This window comes from Canis aureus, chromosome 31 (assembly GCF_053574225.1).
Source record: "Canis aureus isolate CA01 chromosome 31, VMU_Caureus_v.1.0, whole genome shotgun sequence".
Taxonomy (NCBI): Eukaryota; Metazoa; Chordata; class Mammalia; order Carnivora; family Canidae; genus Canis; species Canis aureus.
This window is the reverse complement of record NC_135641.1, coordinates 16,553,658-16,579,575: the sequence shown is the minus strand read 5'-3', so window position 1 is coordinate 16,579,575 and position 25,918 is coordinate 16,553,658. Positions and strand designations below refer to the sequence as shown.

At 48.6% G+C, this 25,918-nt stretch overlaps 1 protein-coding gene and 1 long non-coding RNA gene across 4 annotated transcripts in view; one reads left to right on the top strand and one right to left on the bottom strand.

Moving 5' to 3' along the window:
• PLEKHG4B (pleckstrin homology and RhoGEF domain containing G4B) overlaps window positions 1-24,209 on the top strand; it is a 70,148-nt gene extending 45,939 nt beyond the window's left edge. The window contains exons 6-13 of the mRNA XM_077879690.1: window positions 2,980-3,073; window positions 4,893-4,979; window positions 15,186-15,302; window positions 15,569-15,667; window positions 16,264-16,406; window positions 16,897-17,035; window positions 19,992-20,761; window positions 22,898-24,209. Coding sequence (XP_077735816.1) covers window positions 2,980-3,073; window positions 4,893-4,979; window positions 15,186-15,302; window positions 15,569-15,667; window positions 16,264-16,406; window positions 16,897-17,035; window positions 19,992-20,761; window positions 22,898-23,237 — 1,789 coding nt within the window. The 3' untranslated portion in view covers window positions 23,238-24,209. The remainder of the gene's footprint in view (window positions 1-2,979; window positions 3,074-4,892; window positions 4,980-15,185; window positions 15,303-15,568; window positions 15,668-16,263; window positions 16,407-16,896; window positions 17,036-19,991; window positions 20,762-22,897) is intronic.
• LOC144302416 (uncharacterized) lies at window positions 15,673-25,826 on the bottom strand. Of its 3 annotated transcripts, none has more exons than XR_013369265.1 (4): window positions 24,422-25,825; window positions 19,478-19,855; window positions 17,968-18,380; window positions 15,673-17,049 (listed from the first exon to the last, which is right to left on the bottom strand). It is a non-coding gene; the product is annotated as an uncharacterized LOC144302416 (long non-coding RNA). The 3 variants fall into 3 exon arrangements; XR_013369264.1 differs by having other exon boundaries at window positions 17,968-18,021; window positions 24,422-25,824; XR_013369263.1 differs by having other exon boundaries at window positions 17,968-19,855; window positions 24,422-25,826.
• Between the last annotated feature and the right edge of the window lie 92 nt (window positions 25,827-25,918).

Sequence of the window (25,918 nt, the reverse complement as noted above, 5' to 3'; positions counted from 1 at the left end):
GCTGTGTCAGAGAGATTAGAAATAATCTGTGTAAAGTACGTGGACTGAAGCCCAGAGCATCATCTTCATGATACACCCCATGATGTGATCTGACTCCTTGACAGTGACAGGATGCGCATCGTGTGATGCGAGCCCGCGGGGGAACACAGTCCATGATGCCCATCACGTGACCTCAGGCTCGTTGTGGCGCATGAACTTTCTGCTGGAGTTTCTTCTGAAGTAGCAGAGGTAGATTCAGTGTGGGAACAACCCCTTTCCTAGAGGGAGGCTCCCAGTTATCTGAGGGCAGTGGTTTTACTGCCTTTGGTTGAGCCTGGGATTTCAAACTTATCTCCCAGCACAGATTTCAAAATAAAAAGAAATATTCTGAAGAAAATACAGATTCATCCTCGCATTAGCTTATACTTTATAAGCCTTAGGAAACACCAAAACGCTAAGATATTGGCTTTTTCTTTCTTTTACGGGAGCCTCCATAATTAACTCAGGGTGATAATGGAGAGCAATCCTGGTGGATGAGGACGATAGCCTACTCAGCCTGGTTTAGCCATCAGGCTGAACGCTGTTTTTCCATTCCGCAGCAGAACACCAACTGTAGGGGTTAGGGTACCCACGGGGCGGGGGAGGGGGGGAGGCAGGGCCATGATTTGACTCTGGATATGTAGCCCTCTGCCTTTTCCACAGAAAATTCAGACAGCCCCACTCCCCTCCCAGGGGAGGGGTCTTCACTAGCTCAGGAGGCTCCAGGGGGAAGCCTTTGGTGAGAACATCCCTAAAGCATTAGAGCAACTCATGGTGGAACCTCCTGATTTGGCTGATTATTTCCCCACAAGCATCGTAATTTTGTTAGTCTCCTGATTGACTGTTGCCCCTTAAGGACCTGAAATCCACCCCTACCTTGTGGGGTGTGCCACATGCCTTCAGCTGTGACAATGACATGCCCCAGGTGCCAGCATTCAGTACCAGGAATAGTGTCCAGCAGTGCCTGGTCGTTTTCTGCAGCTGTCTTACAGGGAGCCACGTGTTCCTTATAAATGGACTTCCATCAACTCTCAGACACACAGTCTTAAAATCAGAATGGATCTTGGCTGTCATCCACCCAGTCTCCTCTGTAATCCACCACATACACAGGAGAACAGGCTGTGGTTCCTCCCCTCAAAGGGACACACCTGTGAACCCCAATTGTTGCATCTCCTGGCATTGGACAAACCCACAGTGCCGGGAGGGAGCCGCAGCCTTGGCCAGGGGTGGGGACTCCCAGATGTGCTCCGTGTCCTTGAGGACGGTGCGTTTGCAGGCAAGAAGGGAAGGACATTGTGAGCAGAAGGAAGAGCACATACAAAGGCGCAGAGCAGCCAGTCACTTTCTGAGTCAGGCGGCAGGTGTGAGGACTCCATGTGTACAGCGGGTGCCCGGGGCCTGAAGGCTACGCTGACTTCAGATGGAGAAGCCGTGTGGTGCAGGAGGAATGCCATGTGAGGCTTTTGCAGAAATGCAGGCCCAGGGTGTCTGGGGCAGGTCTGCACAGGGCCAGGGGCCCCAGGGGAGCCCAACTAGGTGAGCCAGCCAGCTCCACCCACCACCAGAAGCAGGCAGAGAGAAGCAAGTTCGGTCTGGGTGGCCTGGGGGCATTACTTCCCATCTTCTCCTGTCTAATCCTGTTCTAGTGTGAGCTCTGAGTCAGTGGATCCACCTCAGCCAGCCTAGGTGGAGGGTCCAGCAGGCCTCTGAGCCTGGGAAGCAGCTGTTTACTCTTCAGCCATCCCCTGCAGCAAAGCTGCCAAGTGGATGAGATTGGTGGAGGAGAACATGTGGGTCTTGAGCCCCAGGCGTTATTTCCCATGCTGCACAAGCCAGTGTGGCAATGAGACCTAGTCCTACCTCTGAGGCCAGAAGCAGACCTTGAGACACAAATTCAGGGCCACGGCAGAGGAGATTGGGGTGAGGAGACATCAGGAGCGGGAGTGTTAGGAGAGATGCAGGACCTTCCGAGAAAGTGGAGTGTTGAGCCCAGCTCCTGAAGCACCACCCGGGACCACTCCCAGAGATGTGGACTCTGGCGCTTCAAGCCACGTGTGTCGCAAAGCGGCTTCCGTGGCAGAGGAGGTCTGGGCACAGAGCTGGCCAGCTGATGGAGGAAGTAAGATTTTCCCAGCCTCACCCTTCCTGCGTCCGGCTTTGACACCAGGACACCACTCCACCTTCAGTACGCTAGCTTCTCCAAGACACACACCCCTCAGAAGCATTCCTTAGCAGTCACACCCAAAACTGAACTCACCCAACTGTGAAGCACACTTGCCCTGGGGCCAGGATATGGCTTTGACGCGACACGTGGTTCTACCTGCTTTGTGTGCACGGGCGGTCAGCATGCCCGTGTAAGGCCAGCACGCACAATGTGGCTGAGGTAGAGTGGTAGTTAACCCCAGGAGGTTGGGTCAGATACATCACCTGGCCCTAGCCTGTTATTCTGTCCTACTTAGGACTAAAGCTTACAGTCACGATCATAGGAAGGGACAGAGCTTTCCAGCTTCCGAGGATGCTCAGCTGTCCTGCTGTAGCTCCAGAAGTGTAGTTGAGCCAGATGATGGGTCCGGAGCTTGGGTCTCGAGAAGAGCCAACCGCGTTGTGTTCTCGTGTGCTCTGAGTCGAATTCCACATCAGATACAGCCCCAGCAAGCAGACTAGCACAAGGAGGCTCCGGGACCTCTGCCCAGTGACAGGGCCGTGGGTGAGAGAAAGCAGCCCCGGCCAGCGCAGACAGGCAGCCAGCTCTGCTTGCCTGGAGAGGCCGTCAGGCAGGACTGACCCACACAATGAGCCCAGCAGCCCTGTCTGCACCCAGTAGGCAGCTTGATTCCTCAGGAAGCAAAAGGTTGATGTGTGTCAGAAACTTGTAGACCCAAGGCCATCTGGGTGAGGATGTCTCACCAGAGATGAAAGAGATTGTGCCTGCAGTGTTTAACGCTGTGTGTCTCTCCCCAGGAAGGAGGTGCGGGAGCTGGGGCTGGTCATCCTGGTGGATGCTCGCAAGGGTCCGGCTTCTCCTGCACTCTCCCAGGCTCTGGCAGTGCTGCAGGTGAGTCAGGGTGACTCCTATCACTGGGGCGCCAAGCATTCAGTTGGGGCCACGAGGGGCTCCCTCATGGGCCAGGAGCAGCTGAGGGCAGCCATGCCTGCACTTGCCCCCAGCAGGAATCTCAGGATGAGGTGAGGGTCCCAAGTGTGGACATGGAAAGTAGCAGAAGAGCCCTGCTCCTGCACCCCTCAACAATGTTCTCCCCCACAGTCAGCCACAGTGGCCTGGAAGGAGCTTCCTGCCCATCTCCTAGGTCACTACTGCAGACCTTCAAGGCAGGGCCAGCCAGGACCAGCCCATGTGGGCATGACTCCTGCCCCCCCAACAGCAGTCCCCATCTAGTGTCTGACCGAATCAGAGTGCAGGGTACACAGAGCACGTTCTCAGAACAGAGGCGTGCATGGTATGGAGAGGACGGCCCCGTACCTCTGGGCCAAGGTCAAGGGAGGTTGTTTGACAGGTGTGCGGTCACCCCAGGAAGACCTGATGGATTCTGGGTCATGAGTAACATCAAAAGGGAAATGGAGAGTCCTTGGAACAGGAGAAACGCCGCATCAGGATGTTCCAGGGACCCAGGGCCAGAGGGAGGCTGGAGAACACTGAGGCCTCCTCAGACGTGTGTCTGTGGGGGCCCGCATGTGCCAAGGGCTGTGATGGAGTCTGGGGTCCCACCTTGTCCCTCTGTTTGGTCTCTGCTGAAGGCACCAGGCACCATCACTCTTCTACCCAGATTCCTAGTTGAGGGATGCCAAATGGAAGTTCTTTGAAGGGAGGACTCAGAGGTGGAGGCTGGGGCACGTGGGGCTGCACTCAGTAACTGGACAGTAGAGTGTGAGGAAAGGACAGTGGAGCCCCCAGCAGGCCGGCTCTGCAAGGGGTGGCGGGGCTTGGGGAGGCCGAGGCAGCCAAGGTCAAGGAGCCTGGGGAGGGAGGGTGAGGCTCCTGTCAGGGGCATCAGGGCTGTAGAGGGCTCTCAGCAGAACTTGCTGGGACAAACAGGCCCTCAGCTGAAGGGATCCCAGTGCAGCGAGTTAGTGCCTCCAACAGGGACAGGCAGGTCTGACAGCCACAACTTGGTTTCCATGAAGCACTTCGGACACACACATGTCCCTTATTACATTTCCCCTGCTCTCGGCCACCAGCCGTTGAGCTCACAGGTCGGCAGCCAGGATGTCATCCAGTTCAATGCTCATATTCAGCTTCAGTTTTCAAATTCCTTTGAGATTCTGGTTTTTCTTAAGCATGTGCAGTTTTATCAACCAGCAAAGCCTGAGAAGTTGCTGGAAGTCTCCTGGGAAAGGAGGGGGATGGCTGTTTCTCAAACAGATTTGGAAGGAATTCTGTTCAAAGGAGGAACTGCAGGACGTCCTCTGAGTTCTGAGAATTTTCAGAAAGAAGATGTTCACTCTGAGGCCTGCTTGGAATGTGCACGTGGACAGGAGGATAAGGTGTGTCGGTGTTTCACACGCATGTTCCTCAGGAGCCAAGGTTTAACCTGCTCACCGCACACCAGTCAGCACAGCGCTGGAAACTGCAACTCAGGAGAACGTAGCACCTTCCTCAAGCGTGACAAAATTTAGAAACTCTATATTTAAAAGGGCGAATTTTATTATATGTAAATTATAACCAATAAACTTGATTACATTAAAATTTACAAGGGAAAATAATTTTCATTTAGAGCAAAGACAATTACATTTTATGCATTCTAGGTATTTGGGGAAAAAAGCAGAGCAGAAGTAGCACCTCAAAATTAGACAGTTCTATTAAGTCAATGAAGTTAAAAATTACAAAGCTAATCGGTATTTCTTTCTTATTTCAGAATACATCTCCTCCCATAATTCATAGTATTGTGCTGTTGGTGAATAAAGAATCAGCATTTAGGCCTGACAAGGATGGAACAATTGAGGTAATGGTGTTAGACCCTCAGCATTAGATATGATTCTGAGTGATGCGTAAAATTAAATATTAAGATACATATATAAGATAAAACATATAGAAAATTCTATGTGAACTCTGGCTGCATCCATATAAGATCCTGAAAACCCATCACCAAATCCTTAAATTTTTGCAGAAGCCCTATAGAGCATAATATCAGAAAACTTTTAAAAATCTGATTTTTCTTCTCCAGCTCGTTTGTTTTCTCTCTTCTTGCTTCTGTTTTATCTAAAAACTCTTTATTTTGCCTTAATTCTTTTTTTTAAATTTTTTATTGGTGTTCAATTTACTAACATACAGAATAACCCCCAGTGCCCGTCACCCATTCACTCCCACCCCCCGCCCTCCTCCCCTTCTACCACCCCTAGTTCGTTTCCCAGAGTTAGCAGTCTTTACGTTCTGTCTCCCTTTCTGATATTTCCCACACATTTCTTCTCCCTTCCCTTATTTTCCCTTTCACTATTATTTATATTCCCCAAATGAATGAGAACATATAATGTTTGTCCTTCTCCGACTGACTTACTTCACTCAGCATAATACCCTCCAGTTCCATCCACGTTGAAGCAAATGGTGGGTATTTGTCATTTCTAATAGCTGAGTAATATTCCATTGTATACATAAACCACATCTTCTTTATCCATTCATCTTTCGATGGACACCGAGGCTCCTTCCACAGTTTGGCTATCGTGGCCATTGCTGCTATAAACATCGGGGTGCAGGTGTCCCGGCGTTTCACTGCATCTGTATCTTTGGGGTAAATCCCCAGCAGTGCAATTGCTGGGTCGTAGGGCAGGTCTATTTTTAACTCTTTGAGGAACCTCCACACAGTTTTCCAGAGTGGCTGCACCAGTTCACATTCCCACCAACAGTGTAAGAGGGTTCCCTTTTCTCCGCATCCTCTCCAACATTTGTTGTTTCCTGCCTTGTTAATTTGCCCCATTCTCACCGGTGTGAGGTGGTATCTCATTGTGGTTTTGATTTGTATTTCCCTGATGGCAAGTGATGCGGAGCATTTTCTCATATGCATGTTGGCCATGTCTATGTCTTCCTTTGTGAGATTTCTCTTCATGTCTTAATTCTTGAAGGATATTTTGCTAGATACAGATTTCTGCCTTACAGTAGATTTTTGTTTGTTTGCCCGACACTTTAAAGGTGTTCTCTTGTCTTCTGGCTTCCATAGCTTCTAATGAAAAGTTTGTTTTGTAATTTAAATAATTGTTCATCTGTGGAAAATATCATTTTCCTTTGGTTACTTCCAAGATTTTCTCTTCTTTTCAGCAAATTGTCTATAATGTGACTAGGCATGGCTTTCGACATCTTTATCCTCTTAGGTTGGGCTAAGCTTGAATTTTTACATTTACGTCTACCAGCAAATTCAGGAAATTTTCATTCGTCATTTTTTGAAATTTTTTTTCTGCCTCATTCTCTCTTCTCATTCTACAATTACAATTATACACACTGATATTGCTCCATAGGTCTTTTTTTTTGTTTTTCACTCTGTTGCATTTTTATTTTTTGCAATTTCAAGAAGTGACAGTCTAGAAGTTTTCTTTCTCTTTCTTTTCAAAAACAACTTTACTGACACATAATTCATATCCTATACAATTCATTTATCAAGCCAAATCAATGATTTTTAGTGTATGTGTGGAATTGTGCAACTGTCCCCACAGTCTAATTTTACTTATTTTTTTTTTAATTTCTGTTTAAATTCTAGTTAGTTAACATACAGTGCAATATTGGTTTCAGGAGTAGAATTTAGTGATTCATCACTTACACACAACACTCAGTGCTCATCATAACAAGTGCCCTCCTTCATGCCCTCCTTCATGCCCATCCCCCATCTGGCCGCTCCCCACCTACCTGCCTCCATCAACCCTCAGTGTGTTCTCTGTTGTTAAGAGTCTCTTATGGGGACAACTGGGTGGCTCAGTGGTTGAGCGTGTGCCTTTGGTTCAGAGTGTGGTCCCAGGGTTCTGGGATCAAGTCCTGAATCGGGCTCTCTGCATGGAGCCTGCTTCTCCCTCTGCCTATGTCTCTGCCTTCTCTCTGTCTCTCTCATGAATAAATAAATTTTAAAAAACCTTTTAAAAAAAAAAGAGCCTCGGGATGCCTGGGTGGCTCAGCAGTTTAGCGCCTGCCTTCTGCCCAGGGTGTGATCCTGGGGTCCTGGGATCGAGTCCCACATCAGGCTCCCTGCATGGAGCCTGCTTCTCACTCTGCCTATGTCTCTGCCTTTCTCTCTCTCTCTGTGTCTCTCATGAATAAATAAATAAAATCTTTAAAAAATAATAAAAAATAAAAAAAATTTTAAAAAGAGCCTCTTCTGGTTTGGCTCTCTCTTCTCTCTTTTTCCCTCTTCTATGTTCATCTGTTTTGTTTCTTAAATTCCACATATAAGTGAAATCATGTGGTATTTGTCTTTCTCTGACTGATTTATTTTGCTGAGCATAATCCTCTTTAGCCCCATCGACATAATTGCAAATGACAAGGTTTTGTCCTGATGGCTAAGTAGTATTCTATTGTGCACATAGACCACATCTTCCTAATCCATTCATCAGTTCTTGGATATTTGGGCTCTCTCCATAGTTTGGCTACTGTAGATAATGCTGCTATAAACACCAGGGTGTAGGCATCCCTTTGAATTAGTATTTTTTTATCCTTCGGGTAAATACCCAATTGTGCAATTACTGGGTCATAGGGTAGCTCTATTTTTAACTTTTTGAGGAACCTCCATAGTATTTTCCAGAGTAGCTGCTCCAGCTTGCATTCCCACCCACAATACACGAGGGCTCCCCTTTCTCATATCCTCACCAACACTTGTTTTTTCTTGTGTTACTGATCTTAGCCCTTCTAGCAGGTGTGAGGTGGGATCTCATTGTGGTTCTGGTCTGCATTTCCCTGATGATGAATGACGCTGAGCATCTTTTGTTCACGTGTCTGTTGGGCATCTGGATATCTTCTTTGTAGATATGTCTGTTCATGTCTTCTGCCCATTGTAATCAGATTATTTGTTTTTGGGGCGTTGAGCTGTATAACTTCTTTATGTATTTTGAGTACTAGCCCTTTGTTGCATATGACATTTGCAAGTATCTTCTCCCATTCTGCAGGTTACCTTTCAGTTTTGCTGATTGTTTCCTTTGCTGCACAGAAACTTCTTATTTTGATGGAGTCCCAATAGTTTATTTTTGGTTTTATTTCCCTTGCCTCAGCAAACACATCTAGAAACAGGTTGTTATGGTAGATGTCAGAGAAATTATAGCCTGTGTTCTTTTCTAGAATTTTTATGGTTTCAGGTCTCACATCTAGGTCTCTCATCCATTCTGAGTTTATTTTTGTGTATGGTGTAAGAAAGTGGTCCAGTTTCATTCTTTTGCATGTTGCTGTCCAGTTTTCCCAACACCAGTTGTTGAAGAGATGGTCTTTTTTCCATTGGATATTCTCTCCCACTTTGTTGAAGATTAGTTGAACTGATAGTTGAGGGTCCATTTCTGGGTTCTCTATTCGTGCGTCCATTATTGTGCCGATACCTATTTTGATCACTACAGCTTTGTAATATAATTTTTTAAAAATTTATTTATTTATTTATTTATTTATTTATTTATTTATTTATTTATGATAGTCACACGGAGAGAGAGAGAGAGGCAGAGACACAGGCAGAGGGAGAAGCAGGCTCCATGCACCGGGAGCCCGACGTGGGATTCGATCCCGGGTCTCCAGGATCACGCCCTGGGCCAAAGGCAGGCGCCAAACCGCTGTGCCACCCAGGGATCCCGCTTTGTAATATAATTGAAGTCCAGAATTATGATGCCTCTACCTTTGCTTTTCTTTTTCAAGGTTGCTTTGGCCATTTGGGGTCTTTTGTGGTTCCATACAAATTTTACCATTGTTTGTTACAGCTCTGTGAAGAATACTTATGGTATTTTGATAGGAATGCATTAAATCTGTAGATAGCTTTGGGCAGTATAGATGTTTTAATGGTATTTGTTCTTCCAATCCATGAGCATGGAATGTCTTTCTATTTCTTTGGGTCCTCTTCAATTTTTTTCACCAGTGTTTTATAGTTTTCAGAGTATAGGTCTTTCACCTCTTTGGTTAAGTTTCTTTCCTTTTTAAAAAAAGATTATTTATTTATTCTTGAGAGGCACAGAGAGAGAGAGAGAGAGAGAAAGAGAGAGAGAGGCAGAGACACAGGCAGAGGGAGAAGCAGGCTCCACGCAGGGAGCCTGATGTGGGACTCCATTCTGGGTCTCTGGGATCATGCCCTGGACTGAAGGCGGTGCTAAATCACTGAGCCACCTGGGCTGCTCCCCGGTTAGGTTTATTTCTAAGTGTCTTATTATTTTCCTTAATTTTTCTTCTGCTGCTTCGTTATTGGTGTATAGAAATGCAACAGGATTTCCGTACATTGATTTTGTATGCTGTGACTTTACTGAGTTTCTGTATCAGTTCTAGCAGTTTTTTGGTGGAGTCTTTTGGGTTTTCTATATAGAGTATCATGTTGTTTGCAAATAGTGAGAGTTTGACTCCTTGCTTGCTGATTTAGATGCTTTTTATTACTTTTTGTTGTCTGACTGCTGTGGCTAGGACTTCCAGTGCTATGTTAAACAACAGTGGTGAGACTGGACATCCCGATCCTGACTGTAGAGGAAAAGAGCTATTTTTCCCCATTGAGGATGATGTTTGCTGTGGATTTTTCATAAATGGCCTTTATTATGTTGAGGTATGTTTTCTCTAAACCCACTTTGTTGAGGGCTTTATTATGAATGGATGTTACTTCATCAAATGCTTTTTCTGTGTCTATTGAAAGGATCACATGGTTCTTATTCTTTCTCTCATTGATGTGGTATCCCATGCTGATTGGTTTGCAAATATTGAGCCACCCTTTATACTGAATAAATAAATCCCACTTGATCATGGTAAATGATTTTTTAATGTATTGTTGGATTCAGTTTGCTAACATTTTGTTGAGAATTTTTGCATTCATGTTCATCAGGAATTTTGGCCTATAGTTCTCTTTCTTAGTGATGTCTTTGATTTTGGTAATACTGGCCTTATAAGATGGATTTGGAAGTTTTCCTTCCTTTTTCATTTTTCAAAATAGTTTGAAAATAATAGGTATTAACTCTTCTTGAAGTGTTTGGTAGAATTTGCCTGTGTAGCCATTTGGTCCTGGAATTTTGTTTGTTGGGAGATTTTTGTTACTGATTAAATTTCTTTGTTTGTTATGAGTCTGTTCAAATTTTCTGTTTCTTCCTGTTTCAGTTTTGATAGGTTTGATAGGTTTTTAGGAATTTATCCATTTCTTCTAGGTTGTTAATTTGTTGGCATATAGTTTTTCATAATATTCTCTTATAATTGTTTGTATTTCTATGAGGTTGTTATTATTTATCCTCTCTCATTTGTGCTTTTATTTTTGAGTTCTTTCTCTTGCTCTCTCTTTTCTTTTTTTTCTTTTTTTTGTGATAAGTCTGGCTAGGGATTTATCAATTTAATTGATTTTCTTGAAGAATCAGCTCCTGATTTCATTGACCTGTTTTACTGTTTGGTTTATTTCTATATCATTTATTTTTGCTCTAATATTATTTATTATTTCCCTTCTCTGCTGACTTCAGGCTTTAGTTGTCATTCCTTTTCTAGCTCCTTCAGGTGTAAGGTTAGATTGTGCATTTGAGATTTTTCTTGCTTCTTGAGGAAGACCCTGCATTGCTATGTACTTCATTCTTAGAAGTGCTTTGGCTGCATCCCAAAGGTTTTGGACCATCATGTTTTCATTCTCACTTGTTTCCATGTATGTTTTATTTCTTCTTTGATTTCCTGGTTTACTCATTCATTCTTTAGTAGCATGTTGTTTAACCTCCATGTATTTGTGGTCTTTCCAGATTTTTTCTTATGATTGACTTCAAGTTTCATAGTGCTGTGGTCTGAGAAAAACACATAATATGATCTTGATCTTTTTGTACCAGTTGATTCCTGATTTGTGACCCAGTATGTGATCTGTTCTGGAGAACGTTCCATGCACACTCTAGAAGAATGTGTATTCTGTTGCATTAGGATGGAATGTTCCTAATATATCCGTCAAGTCCATCTGGCTCAGTGTATCATTCAAAGCTCCTGTTTCCTTGTTGATCTTCTGCTGAGATGATCTGCCCATTGCTGTAGGTGGTTGGTAAAGTCCCCTACTGTTACTGGATTATTATCAATGAGTTCCTTTGTGTTTATTGTTAATTGTTGTATGTATTTGGGTGCTCCTAAGTTGGGAGTATAAATATTTACAATTGTAAATTGTAAATATAATATTTACAAGTATTCAACAATTCTTGTGAATTGTCCCCTTTATTATGATAGTACCCTTCTTCATCTCTTGTTACAGTTTTTGGTTTCAAATCTAGTTTTATATAAGTATGGCTCCTCTGGCTTTCTTTTGACATCCATCAGGTAAATGGTTCTCTCCCCCTCACTTTCAGTCTGCAGGTGTCTTTAGGTCTAAAATGAGTCTCTTGTGGGCAACATATAGATGGGTCTTGTTTTGTTGTTGTTGTTGTTGTTGTTTATCCATTCTAATACCCTACATCTTTTGATTGGAGCATTTAGTCCATTTACATTCAGAGTGATTATTGATAGATATGAATTTAGTGCCACTGTATTACTTATAAAATCATTGTTTCTGGAGATTTTTCTCTTTCCCTTCTAGTTTTTGGTCCTTTCCACTCAAAGAATCCCCTTTAATATTTCTTGCAGGGCTGGCTTAGTAGTCATTAGTTCCTTTAGTTTTTGTTTGTCTGGGAAACACTTTATCTCTCTTTCTGTTCTGAATGACAGCCTTGGTATATAGAGTCTTCTTGGCTGCAGATTTTTCCCCTTAAGCCTGTTGAATATATCATGCCACTTTCCTCTGGCCTGCCAGGTTTCTTTGGAGACATCTGATGCTAACCTGATTTGTCTTCCCTTATAGGTTAGAGATTTCTTTTTTCTTGTTGCTTTCAGGATTTTTTCTTTTTCTTATGTCTTTAAGTTGCAAATTTTACTACAATATCTCTTGGTGTTGGCCAGTTTTTGTTGATTTTGATGGGAGTTTTTGTACCTTCTGGATTTGGATGACTATTTCCTTCTCCAGATAAGGGAAATTTTCACTTATAATTTGTTCAGATAAACATTCTGCCCCCTTTTCCCTCCCTTCCTCTGGACTCCTATTATATGAATGTTATTATACTTTATGGAGTCCCTGACTTCCCTAAGTCCACATTTGTGATCCAGTATCTTTCTTTCCCTCTTCTTTTCAGCTTCATTATTTTCCATAGTTTTATCTTCTGTGTCATTTATTCCTTCCTCTGTTCTTCCATTCTTGTGGTCATTACATTTGGTTGGTTTTGCATCTAAGTTATATAATTTTTTATTTTAGCTGGAGTCATTTTTAGGTCTTTATCTTTGCAGTCAGGATTTGTCTGCTATATTCTATGCTTTTCAAGCCCAGCTAGCATCCTTATGATTGTTGTTTTAAATTCTGGTTCAGGCATATTACTTGTATCTATTTGGATTAGTTCCCTAGTGGTGACCTCTTCTCATTCTCTCTTAGGGATGAATTCCTCCATCTTGGCATTTTATCTAGGTCTCTGACTTTTGTGAGCTAGGAAAGCCTGTGCCTAATCCTATTTCCACTAGAGCTGAAGCTTTGCAGCAGTCTATGATCAGTAGACCTAGTGCATGCAAAGGATTTGTGCTGGTCTTCTGGGGGAGGGGCCCGCTACTGCTCTGGCTCTCAATCACACTTGCTGTAGTTAAGAAGGCACCTGCAGAGCGCGGGGGGGGGGGGGGGGGGGGGGGGGGGGCAGGGCTTAGTGTAAGCAGCTCAAGCCTTCATTATGTGTGCTGTGCAGCTTGCTGAAGTCTGTCCTTACTGATAGGAGAGGTGAAAAACAGTGTTGGCCTCCTTTCTTCCCCAGAGAGGAGAGTTCACATCCCCTGCTGTTCAGGAAGCCCTCTCAGAAGAGCAAACAATCCCCCTCCTGTGTCCCAGTCTTCCATCAGATCCCTGCTTTCACCCTGTCTGTATCAGAGCTGTCTGCCAACTCAGCAGTATGCTTCTCCTGTGTTTTATCTTAGATGTGCGGCTGTGCTTCAAAACCCTAAATTTTAGGGAGCTGGCACAGTGCAGACCCAAGCTGGTACTCTGTAGGAGGGTCTCATCACGGTGTGCCTGGTGTCTTTGGTCCTAGAAAAGCAATTGCACAACTGTGCAGGAGCTTGGATTTTATGGTGAAGTGTAGCAAAGAGCCGGCATCCAAGTTAGCTGCCCTCAGCAGGTGCTTCTGCTCTGTACTAATGACCGGGGCAGCTTTATGGCACCCACGGGCTTTTCTGTCCCTGGAGAGGTAAAGCACTCCCAACAAGCGGAACTATCTCTCCCAGCGCGACCCAGGAGCTCCTCAGAGCATGCTGTCTGCTCCTGGGCCTCTGCCTCTCTTCTCCACAGGAGCACCACTGTGTCCACCAGGCTTGACCCTGGCAAGTGCAGACTGCTACAACTTCAGACTCTCAGCGCTGCTGCTTATAAAAATATGCCCCTTTCATTTTCCCAGTCAGCACTTTTGGGCAAGTGTTTTTCTTATGCAATTCCCTGTGTGCTGCTTTCTCTCTCCCTGTCTCTGTCCTCTCTCCGTGATCAGGGCTCCCTTTCCTCTGCAGTGCTTACAGTTCTTTTCTCCCCCAAATCACATGTCTCTTTACCTCCTACCTTTCACAATGGCCTCTTCTGTCCCTCAAGTGATGCAGTCTGTTCTCTCAGGCCTCAGATCCATATCCTGGGAGCTCAGAATGATGTATAATGATCTAGCTGTGTTGGAGCGATGAGGCAAGCATTGGGTCATCCTACTACTCCGCCATCTTATCTCCTCCTCCTCAAGCGATCTTGCCCCAAAGGTCTTTAAGACTTATTTTTTTTTCTACTTTTTTCTCTCTCATCTAGCTTCAATGTCACTAACTCCATGCTTTATTCATCTCCATTCAGCTATTATGCCCATCTATTGACATTTTTTAGTTCAGTTATTGTGTTTTTCAGCTGTGAAATTTCCAGTGGTTTTAAAAACATATTTTCTCTGTCTCTGCTAAGATTTCCTATTCTCTCAGTAATTACAGGCATTTTTCCTTTACGTCACTGAGCATAGTTATGACCACAGCTTTAAAGTCCTTATCTAATAATTCCAACATACAAGTCTTTTCTGGGTTGGCTTCTGTTGGTTGTCATTTCCCTTGAAAATGAGCCACATTTTCCTGATTCTTCATGTGTCAAGTAATTTTGAATTATATTCCAGACATATGAATGTTTTGCTGAATATTGTTGAATATGCTAACTCTGGATTCTACTATAAACCTCCACAAAGGACTGTTTTGAAATGCATTTGACTTGGTTGGACTCAAACTGAAAAATGTCCCCCATGTAGGTCCAGTTCAGTTCTTTTTGCCTTTAGCTACCTAGTGTATTCCCTGCTGCATACATGGTTCAGGGTCAGCCAGAGTCCTGGGCACAGTTTACACAGTATGGGAGCTCCCGATCCCTGGCTTTCTCCCTTGTGGTATTCGACATCCACATTCCTCCCCAGCATTCTTTCCTGGCTCTTCAGGCCACAAAAATGCCTGTTTGCTATCAGAGCCTCAGCCAATCCAGTCTCACCATGTTTGCATCCTGCCTTCAGGCCAGAGCCCTGCAGATGGGGAGCTCACCCCGTGCTGATGCCTCATCCATGTTTCAATTGCTCTCCTCAAGAAATATGGTTTAGTTTGCCCTCCAGAGCTTTCACTTGGTTGTTGTTATACTTCCCCTTGGGTTGTCTGGGAAGGGCCAACTCTGTATCTCAGAATAGCACATCCCTGTTTCATTTGTTTCCTCCCCTTCCTCCCCTATCATCTTGTCATCTCTTCCTTTTCAATTTTTCCTTTTTTTTTTCTTAATTGGTACCTCTCTGTTCTTCCTCTTTGCTGCCTTTTCCTTTCATTTCTCCCCACCTTCATCCCTGTTCCCAAACACATTCAGCCCATTAATGCCACCAGCAAGGCAGTGCCACTGGACCTAAACCTGCCTCTCAACCCTCTCAGTGGTAGCTCTCCCAGGAGTGAACCATCACAGTGGTCTTTCTGATGGATGCATCTGTGGACGTAACCAGTGAATGCTTCTCCTTGGCAGTGTGAGGTGGTGGGCTCCCTGAAGGCCTTGCACAAGCTTGTCGACAGCTCACAGCTGACCGCAGACCTCGATGGCTCTTTTCCCTATAGCCATAGTGACTGGATCTGCTTCCGTAGGGTAAGGTATAACTCACAGCCACTGCACCTACCAGTCTCCTGGGACTTCTCCTTATGCAGATGTTTTTACTCACACCTGAACAGGCATCCCTACCCTGAGTGTCGTGCCCATCACAACTGCCATTCACAGGCTGCTGGAGAGCCACTGTGTGGCAGGCTTGGGAGTACCGCTAAAGTCCAGTTCTGGGCTGGGAGGGTGCTGCTCTCTGGCGCTCCTGTGGACACTAACGGTGTATCTGTCGTCTCATACCTCTCCCACCATGATAGAAGCTGGAGTCCTTCACCACAGATTGCGAGGATGCCATTGTATTCCTACAAAATTCAGTCCACTCCCTGAATATTCACAGAACTCTAAGCACAGCACAGGTAGGTTCTCATGTATTTTACTTTATTTCACAGGTAGGTAGATGGGAAGAGGTTTATCCAAATCCATCATCCATAGCAGAGATTTTCAAACCCATTTTGATTGAAATCCCTTTCAATTAGCAAAGGACTTCCAAAAGACCACTTCCTCCCCCTGTGACCAAAAAAGAAAAAAAACTTCCACCATGCCCAGAAGAGAAACAACACCACTGCAACCAATACATGTGTTGGTGTGCCACCAATGCCTGAGTAATTACTGTTGGGACACAGAGGTAGACTGGCTGGAGGAAAATCAGCAGCCTAGAGAGGCCTCAGAGATACCTCGGCGGAGTTTGCAGGGTGTGTGGGCAAGATCCATACGTCCCTGTCCAAATGCCAAGCTCTCCTCCTGCTGCCAAGTTCCACATTTCCCCTCTTTTTCCTGTCCTTAGTTTCACCATCCCTTGGGTGAGAGCATCCGGGGCAGCATTACTTTCCTGCTGGGGCAGGTGTCAAGTGTTGGTTGAACCCTGCTTTCAGCTTGATTGATGAGCACAAGAATATAGGTCCACTCCCCATGGAAGAGAGGGTTCTATGTATGCTTCTCCCACCCCATGCAGGAGGTCACAGACTTAATCAACAAGCATAAGGCAATGATGAAGTGTGTGCTGGAAGATGCACTACTGGTTGCCCTCCGGCTAGAAGGTGGCACCATGCTGGCACGGCTGAAGAGGGAGCAGCTTGGCAGCAGCCAAGACTACCAGTGAGTGTCGTGCTAGGGCAGCCCATCCCCGGGGAAGATGTCCAATTCTGTCACATGCAACAGCTCCCAGGGGTCCAAACCTCCATTCTTTCCCATGGGCACACATTGGACCAAAGTCTATCTATGTTTGTATCCTCCAAAAAATGTAGTAGATTCCTTGGAATGCTCAAGTGGAAGGCAAACCCACCATAATGGATTCAGTAGAGGTCCTGACTGAATGCTTCTCTGTCTAATTCTGTCCTGGGGAGCCCTGTCCACCCACCACTTTTTCCTACCACCTCTGAGGCATGCACCCGTGGTTCCCAGGCATGTTCCTGTTCCTGCTCTGGCTGTGGACCTCCTTGGAGCATCCCCTTTTGTGTTAGATGTAAGGATGTAAAGAGTGCAGTTTTCCCTTTTTAACTAGGTTGTCACCAACAGCATATTCCTCGGGTGATTGCCATGAACAACTAGTGGTCAGGACTTGGTTTTCTGACACTTTCTCTTCCAGGGATGCCATCAAGGTCGCCTCCAGGTTGTACAACCAAGTGGACGAAGAGGTCCATGGGCTGGTCCTCACCTCCAACAGATGTCTGCAGGAGCTGGAGAGGCTACGGGAAATAAGGATGCTCCAGGAGGGACGAGGCCAGGTAAGTACTCCAGTCTGAGAAACCAAAAGAGAAAAACATTTTGCTCCTGGGCAGCCCTGGTGGCTCAGCGGTTTAGCACCGCCTACAGCCTACAGCATGATCCTGGAGACCCAGGATCGAGTCCCACATCGCACTCCTTGCGTGGAGCCTGTTTCTCCCTCTGCCTGTGTCTCTGCCTGTCTCTCTGTGTGTGTCTCTCATGAATAAATAAAATCTTAAAAAAAAAAAACTCTGCTCCTGAAATAACTAATGTTAACATGCAGTATATTATAAACCAGACTTTTCTCCATATACATATGCATATAGAAGCTTTCAAAAGTTTCCACATATTTTTATTTAAACCCTATGCTTTTATCAACCACTATTTCCATATAAGAGAATGTGAAGCAGGAGTGCATGCATGGCCAGCAGTCAGTGTAGGGCAAGGTCTAGAGGGGCTGGAGGCCTTCTCTGGAGGCCCATGTGTCCCTTTGGGGCTGTCAGGGCAGGGGGATGGCCACTGTCAGGGCATCCTCAGGTTGGGTCCCCAGGATGGCCGGCATGCATGGTGGTGTGTGCAAGCCTCACCTTCCATGTTTATCTAGCTCTGGCCCAAGTCCTGGGCTCTCCTATTTCTCACTCTTGTGCACATCACTGCACCTGTCGTTCACACTTTGTGATTATTTACTTAGGACAGGTTCATAGGGACAGGGATGGTGGGGTTAGGGCTGCAATTTCTGAGGTTTTTACACATTTGCCAGGTGGCCTGGCAAGCAGCCTGCCCAGTTTAGATTCTCAGCAGCAGCCTGGAGAGCATCTCTTCCTACTGACATGAAAATAAGTACTTCTTCATCTGTCTGTGGGTTATTTGTATTTATTCTCTAAGAAATGGCTATTCCACACACTGGCAGGCTTGCACAGCTCGAATTTTCACTGTTATGCATGTAACTCACCTCTGGTCACATGGTGAACATCTTCCCTGGTTTGTGATTGTCCTTCAGCTTTGCCTAGGATTGAAATTTCTACCTTAAGGTCACAGAACGATTGATGCATTCCACCCTAAAACTTTTATGGTTTGAATTTTTCCATTTATATCTTCAAACCAACCAGAATTTCTTTTTGTGAGGCTAGAGGTGGGACTTCAGCCCTGAGGGGTCTCTGCTCCGTTGACCATTTCCTGCTCTTCTATCCAGAGGTTCTCAGGTCATGTTTGTAAAAACCCAGATTTGACATTTTTCTCTATTACTCTGTCTACGAAGCGTGTGTGCTCTGATGTCTCTCCTCTGCCTGTGCATCGGGTCACAGTAGAGTTCAGTGGCCGTAGATCCATCACCTCTTCTGTGGTCCCTAACAACCCCTGGCGTTGCTGTCCAAGGAGAAAATGCATAAAAATGAAGTCCTAACCCGGGACGTGTTCACTGTGAATGAACGATGTTGCTACGGGAAGCTGTGGGGTGGGCAGGGCTGCCATTGTCCCCCTCCACACCCCAGCTCTCCCAGACAGCCCCAGAGTGTCCTTGTGCCACCACCTAAAGAGTATCTCTGGGATATATTTTGCATAGCAACAAGTTGCAAGATGGAAAGTTCTGGATCCATATTTCAATTATCTTATTTCCATTTCCTGCAAACAGCCTGCCCAGTTACACCCTTGAGCCATGAAGACCTGTTGATTCCCATCCACAGACTGAAAGGGGCCCATAGGTAGAAACAGCGGTTACAAACTGAGAGGCAATGATGCTGTGCAGCCACTGATGATACATCCGAGTGCGCGGCTGGTTTGCATCAGGATGGGTGCACAGCCGTGCGAACCAGCTCCTGAGTGTGTCTGATGCTCCCTTCCCCCATGACCATGGAACCTTCACACATTTAAAAATACAAAATTCTTCTCCTGAATAGATCAAATTATGATTTGAAAGAGGAGAGGAATTCCTGGCCTCTTGGAGCTGCTCTGCCTGAAGAACAGGCAGCGGCGGCGCGGGTTCTAGACCTTCCACAGCCAGCTGATGGAGTGTCCACACCAGAAGACACACATAGAAACAGAGTGAGCACCAGGCTGATGCTGGTAGTTTCTTCATGGGCTACCGCAGAGGAAGCGATCTGGGACTTCAGACAGTGCCTGAGCACCGGGCTAAGTGGATGCAGGGAGCACTGGCCTGAGGGGCCCATCTGTCTGACATCCGCCGTGGAATCACCTCCAAGGGATCTGCATGTGCTATGGACATGGAGGGCACGCTGTCCCTGCAGGCCAGAGTGAGCTGCACCCTGGGACAAGTGGCCAGCACCCCACCCCCGACAGCATGCCCTGGGATCTCAGCCACTGTATGAGGAACTTATTGTTCCAAAGGGACAAGCAAAATGAACACGTGAACTTTTCTGTGCTTCTCAGCTCAGCTGTAAAAGTATACTTCTTGCCAGAGACCCTAGAACAGTTGCTGCAGCACAGCACATGCCATGCAAACTCACCAGTACCCTGGAACTGCCTGGCTGTCACGCTGCTGGGGCCAGAATCCCCAGGAGCACAGCTCTTCCTGATGGGATCTAAGGCATCAGGGAAGGCCTGGGCAGGGCTAGGGACTCTCTGTCCCCGTCATGGCCTTCTACACCAGGCAGAGGTGTGGAATGACCGATTTCATAGTCTGTGTAGCCCTGGCATCCGACATCCCTGGAACAACTCCTCCTGCTATTCTTAGGTGCTGTAGAGGATTCAGACCCCATTGGGCTCAGATGCAAACTCATCTTGCCTGCCCTTGGGGCGAGTCTGGCTAGCAACTCCCTTGGTGGGCGGAGAGGTCTTCCTGTTGTTCTGGCCATCTGGTTACCACGGTCCTGGATTTGGGGCACCTGCAGAGCAAAAGGAGCATGAACTAGGATTACCTGAGTCGCTCATTAGCTGCATGAGATTGGGTGGGATTGGCAAGGCCATGGGGGCCATGACAGTCTTCCATTGTCCTGACCAGCATCCCCCTTTGCCATGCAGGTGGACAGGTGGATGCTGCAGTGTGGTGAGTGCCTGGGACACCTGGGCCCGCAGCCCGTCGCTGAGTATCTGAATTGCTGGCACCAGGAGGCCACAGAGCTGACTACACAGAGCTTCCCTGGGGCAAGCATGGCAGTGGCAGGCCTGGGCAGCCCGCAGGCCCTACATCGGTGGCACCCCTTATGGCTGCAGAGCCAGCACACCCAACTCTGCTTCCAAGAGGCCCTGTCTGGGGCTACCCCAGATCCTGGCACCCCGCCTCTGGGCCGCAGACCCCTGAAGCATGAGCTGGGCCAGGAGGCTGAGAGGAGGCCCCATGAGCCATCCTGGACGCCCTCCACTGACCTGGAGTGTCCCGCTGGGGAGCAGGCCCCGCTGCTGCCTGGCCTCCCTGGCCAAGCCTCTCTGCGCAGGCAGGAGGATGAGCACCTGGCCCCAGGTGTGCATTCCCCACACGACAGCCCCACTTGCTCCCCTGAGCCCATCCAGACACCTGCCTCCCACCCCAGGAAACATTCTCTGAAGAAAACTATGAGAAAAACACAAAGCTTTGAGATTCCACAGCTTGACAGTGGCCTCAGAGACTCCCACTGGCCAGGCCACACTGGGGTCTTCATCAGGGGCCTGGAGGTGACCAGCACCGTGGCCTCCGAGAAGAAACCCCCATCAAGGCCACATGCTGAGAGCCCCCTGGTCACTCGGAACCAGAGTCTGTCCTCTCCCTCCAGGACCCACCCTTCCAAGGAGGACGGGAACAAGCAAGCAGGAAGGTGAGGCGGACACCCCTCCAGCCTGTGGGTGTAGTGGTCAGTGCAATCCACAAACATCCCTCCAGGTCCACTGTGTCCTGTCCGGGTAGCACACTTGCATTTGATTTTAGATAAGATGTTATTTACCTCCCCGTGTTCAGAATAGTCATTGAAAACTACTTCCTTTTTTCATGGCTCACCCGCTCTGACAGTTACACAACCAGCTCACATCATTTGAGACCAATTTATAGAAAATCACACCTGAAGTATGAAGACTTTACCTTAAAAATTACTTTTTAGGAAAAGTCTTTCAGCATGGAGGTGAGAAGTACGTGTGTTTGCCCATTGCCCAAATGGAGATGTCCGTGAATCTGTTTAATCTTTAAGAAGATTTGTATTAAAAAATATATCTTTTATTGACCATAGGATGGAAATGTGGGCAGGAAGTGCACCCAGGCCTGATGACAGGTAGCGACACACCTGGTGCTACAGCCTGCCGCTTGCACTGCTAGCCTGTCAGTGTATGGGGTGGATGAAGTGGGGCATCTTCCTCGTGTCCTTTGCTTGTTTGCTTGATGGACATGCTTCCTCCTCAGGCAGAGAACATCTCTGAACTGAGTTGGCCACCAAATACTGTCCTTTATGTTTCAGGTTCCCGTGTACTCTATTTGGGGTGAAACTTGAGGTGGAACAGGAGGGTTTCGTTTGGGATCACCTGAGAGGTTTTTCCGGAGGTTAGAACCACCCTCCGGCTCCCCTGAGCACATCTTGAAAGTTCCAGAGGCACAGAGCGCAGGAATAGGGGCCCTCCAGTTGCCAAGAGCCCCCAGGCACCCACAGCGGACATCCTCAGTCTGGGGGGAGCAAGTTTGGGAAGCCATCCCCCTCTCACCTGTCACAGGCCCTGGGCCCACAGCACAGCGCACAAGGCATATCCTCCCGCACCAGCGCCCGTAGGACAAAGCGTTAAACTAACCCACTCTCGTGAAAACCCAGGCCTTGTGCCAGTTGCCCAGAGGGACTTCCTGTCACTAGGCCAGTAGTCAGTTCCCACCATTATGTCCTGATGTGTCAGTTTCCAAGTCATTTGTTCCAAATCCTCAGACCACACTAGTGTTGTTTCTGAATATTTAATGGTGCCTGTTTTCAGCAAATATGGACAGGAACTGTGCTGTGGGGCTGGGGCTGGGGCCTCAGGTGTCTTAGGGGCAGTGCCATGAGGGTCAGGGCTCCTGACTAGCCAGAAGGTATTTGGGAGGTGTGGGGAGTGTGGGACGGGAAGGGACAGGCTCTCCAGCTACAGATGGACACACCCAGCAGCCATTCTGACTGCAGGTGTATCTCCTATCATCGGTTGCTTTTAACGGCTTTCCAGTTTAAAAGAAAGCAAGCAAATCCACGTAATAGAAAAAAAAAAAAAGACTATAAAGTTTCATGAGTATCTGGGAATTGAGTAATCGGGGAAAGCCGCTGGCAGCCGGGAAGAAACTCTCTGGCGCCTCTGAAGGGCCTCATGAAACAGGGACGCATCCCCAGCTTGGACACAGCATGGACGGGAGCTCAGGGAGCCCTCTGTCCACCTCCCACTGCCCACCTCGGCCCCATCCCAGGCCCCGAGGCTCTGTGCTTCCCCTCTGGCCTCTGGGTCCCCTGTCTCCACCACACAGAGCTGAATTTTCAGAAGTCCCTTCTGGTAGGTTAGCAGTGCATGGGAACCTGGCTCCCGGGGTCTTGGAGCTCCCACCACAGTCCTCTTTGCAGTGTTCAAATCCTCCTCCTGCCAGAACCGTCCTGGCAGAGGACTCCAGGTTGAAGTTAGGGGCCCTGGCAGTCTCTCCTGTCCATCTTCTAGAAGGATCTTTTATCCTAAAAGGCTGTGACCAACAGTATAGAGGCACTTCATGCGAGCAGCTTCTAATATGCACCTCCTGTATCTCCCATCTTACTTGTTTCCATCAAAGGTGCAGTGTCAGGTGACAGAGCACACGTGACAGGATTCATTGCTGCCCCGTATGATCGATCATGTTTATTCCTCTGGGCTTGCACAGCGTTTTGTTTCTATGTGAAGCAGGAGGGACGCTGACCTGGGGTCTCCCGAGGCCTGGAGTGAGGCCGAGGCCTGCACCAGCCTGAGTGTCCACCGCCTCTGTCTTCCAGCAGCCGACTGCAGCACATCATGGCTGAGATGGTGTCCACGGAGAGAGAGTATGTTCGGTCCTTAGGGTATGTCATTGACCATTACTTTCCAGAAATGGAAAGAACGGACCTGCCCCAGGACCTCCGAGGGAAGCACAGCATCGTTTTTGGGAACCTGGAGAACCTCTATGATTTCCACCGCCAGCACTTCCTGGCGGAGCTGGAGCGCTGCCAGCACTGCCCCTTGGCGGCAGGCCGCGGGTTCCTGAGACACGTGAGTCCCTCCCTCCCAGGCACCGGGTCCACACGGCAGGCGCCCCTGTGGGAGGCGAAGGCGACATCAGCCCAGGGTGCCTTCTGAGAGGCTGGGTCTGGCAACGCCCACGTTTCGGGTGATTTGGATCCGTGCAGACCCAGCAATAAACAGACCCCAAAATAGACAAGAAGGCTGTGGCTCTGATCACATCGAGTGTTTTTGCTTGGTGCCACCTGAAGGCACCCTTGGCCCCCAGAGCCGCACGACGCTGGAGGCCTTGCCTGCATCGTCACCCACACACCCCTCTGCTCACCTCTCAAGGCTGTTGGCCCGAAGCAGTTCACGTCCTGTACACGGGAGCCCACCTGGTCCCATCCTCAGTCCTCCCGCTGCAGCCGGCCAGCTCCCTCCCAGGCGGGGCCCGGGCCAGCCCGCCATCTGAGCAAGCCAGGTCAGGCTTTCTGCGGAGGCTCCCGGACTGTGCACGTGCCCCACACGAGGGCTGCTCTCCCCGTGAGAGTCTTCCCAACTGTGTATATGAATATCTCCCTGTCTGGATCGTTAATGAAACTCTGAATTCAGTTTGAAAACAAATGCTTTCACCTAGCAGTCCCTACGCAGTGATCCAGGCAGTGGGGACGCAGTGGCACCTGTGCCATGGGCAGGTGAGACGCGGCCTCCGCATTCCTAATGTAGACACCCACAACGGAAACGCCCGAGGGTGAAAGCAACTCCATGGTGCATCTTTTCAACTGTTTCTAAGAAGGTGCTTTTAGCCAGAAGATGAACTCTGTGTTGCTTTATGTTGACAACAACGGCAAGAATTTCAAATGTCAACATAGCTTTGGTTCTGGGCTCCCCGTGCCCCCTCCCAGGCCCGCCTCTGCCCTCTCCCCCACGCCCTGTAACGCCCAATTCTAGATCTCTGGCATCAATGTGCTGGTAAGCCCCGGTGATCCCAGGGCAGCGCTGAGCCTCCTTGTCTCCTGCCCGTGGGAGGCACAGCACACAGAGGGTGGGGGCAGAGGCAGAGACTGGACCTGGCCCCCCTCAGGTGCCCGGTGTCCTCCCTTCTTGCAGGAGGAACAGTTCGGCATGTACGCGCTCTACAGCAAGAACAAGCCCCAGTCGGATGCCCTACTCTGCAGCCATGGCAACGCCTTCTTCAAGGTCACCCCCCCACCCCACGAGCCGCGCTGTCCCCCACCTGGCCCCGGCTGACCCTCTCGCCCCGGCCCTTGCAGGACAAGCAGCGGCAGCTGGGTGACAAGATGGACCTGGCCTCCTACCTGCTGAAGCCGGTGCAGCGCATGGGCAAGTACGCACTGCTGCTGCAGGACCTGGTCAGGGAGGCTGGCCGCTGCCCCGTCCCAGAGCAGGAGCTGAGCGAGCTTCGGGCCGCCCAGGGTGTGGTCCGCTTCCAGCTGCGCCACGGCAACGACCTGCTGGCCATGGACGCTGTCCGAGGCTGTGACGTGAGTGCCCCGAGGCCCTGACGGGCTGTCCTGAGTTGAGGGAGGGTGTGGCCTGGGGCCAGAGTACCTGAGCTTCCCTCTGGGGAAGTCCCCAGAAGCTTGAGACCTCTCTGGGGCCAGCGGGTCAGGGGAGCAGAGAGGGGCTTCATGTCCGGGCAGCCGCAGGGCATTATAGGAGGCAGGCCCTCAGTGGCTAACCATCCACCTTGGGGCTACTTGGCTGTCAGGCTTGGAGCAGAGCAACACTGGGAGCCTGGGCCCGGCATCCACACGGCCCACATGGTGGCAGGATGGGACCAGCTTAGAAGAGGAGTCCTGTCCCCAGCAGAACGCCTGGTATCTGACAGCGGAGGGACAGTCACAGGGTTCCCAGGGAAAATGAAAATGTTCATGCCCTGCTAAAAACTGCATCAAGAGTCTCAAACCGTAATCTGAGCGTGGGCCCTTCTGGCCGCCACCCTGCATGCATTGTCCTCCCAATGAGCAGCCCTGGGTGCCTTGCAAGGTGAAATGGCCTGTGTGCGCACAGCCATGGATGTGCCAATGCCCTGCCCTGCCCTTTGACCCCACCTGGGCTTGAAGGTGGGACCTCTGGCGTCAGCTGGAGAAGGCAGATCTGAGGCTGTGGCCAGCAGCAGAGATGGAGTCCGGCATGGAGTATAGTTGTCCATGGAGAGCCATGGAGGACTCGGGGTACCCCGGCATAGTCACACCAGAAGCCCCCATTCAGCAGACTTAGCCGAGTCATTTGGGATTGGACCAGCCATGCTCAGGAAGCCCCCAGGACAGGGCTATCCATGGGCTAGAAGGTTACAGGAGGGACTTAGCAGTGGTGTCCACAGTTTGGGATACACTCCACGCGGTCCCACTAGCCATCAGCCCAAACTGCAGCTCGGGGGGTACTTCTGGGGGTAGGGGTGGCTCAGGTACAGAATTCGTAACCTGACTCCCACATACGCTATATTGGGTATTTTTATGCAGAAACAGGTGAGAGTTTAGCACCATGTCCACAAGGGTACTTCTGCTGCGAGCTCCATGCAGACCAGAGGAGCCCTGCCTGGCCCCAAGGGTTTTCCCCATACATCTGAGCAATTCTCAGGCACCAGCCGGGTGTCCTGTAATTCAACTCAACCCTGACGCCATCTGCATGGATGTGGGGTGAGATCCCACAGGTGACGGGTTCCATCCTACAAGACTGCCCCACCCCCCACAGCACCCATTGGTCACAACGATCAGAACCCAGAGAGACCGTTCACTATGACATCACCAGTTTATTGTGAGGGGCATAAGTCAGGAACAGCCAGACAGAAG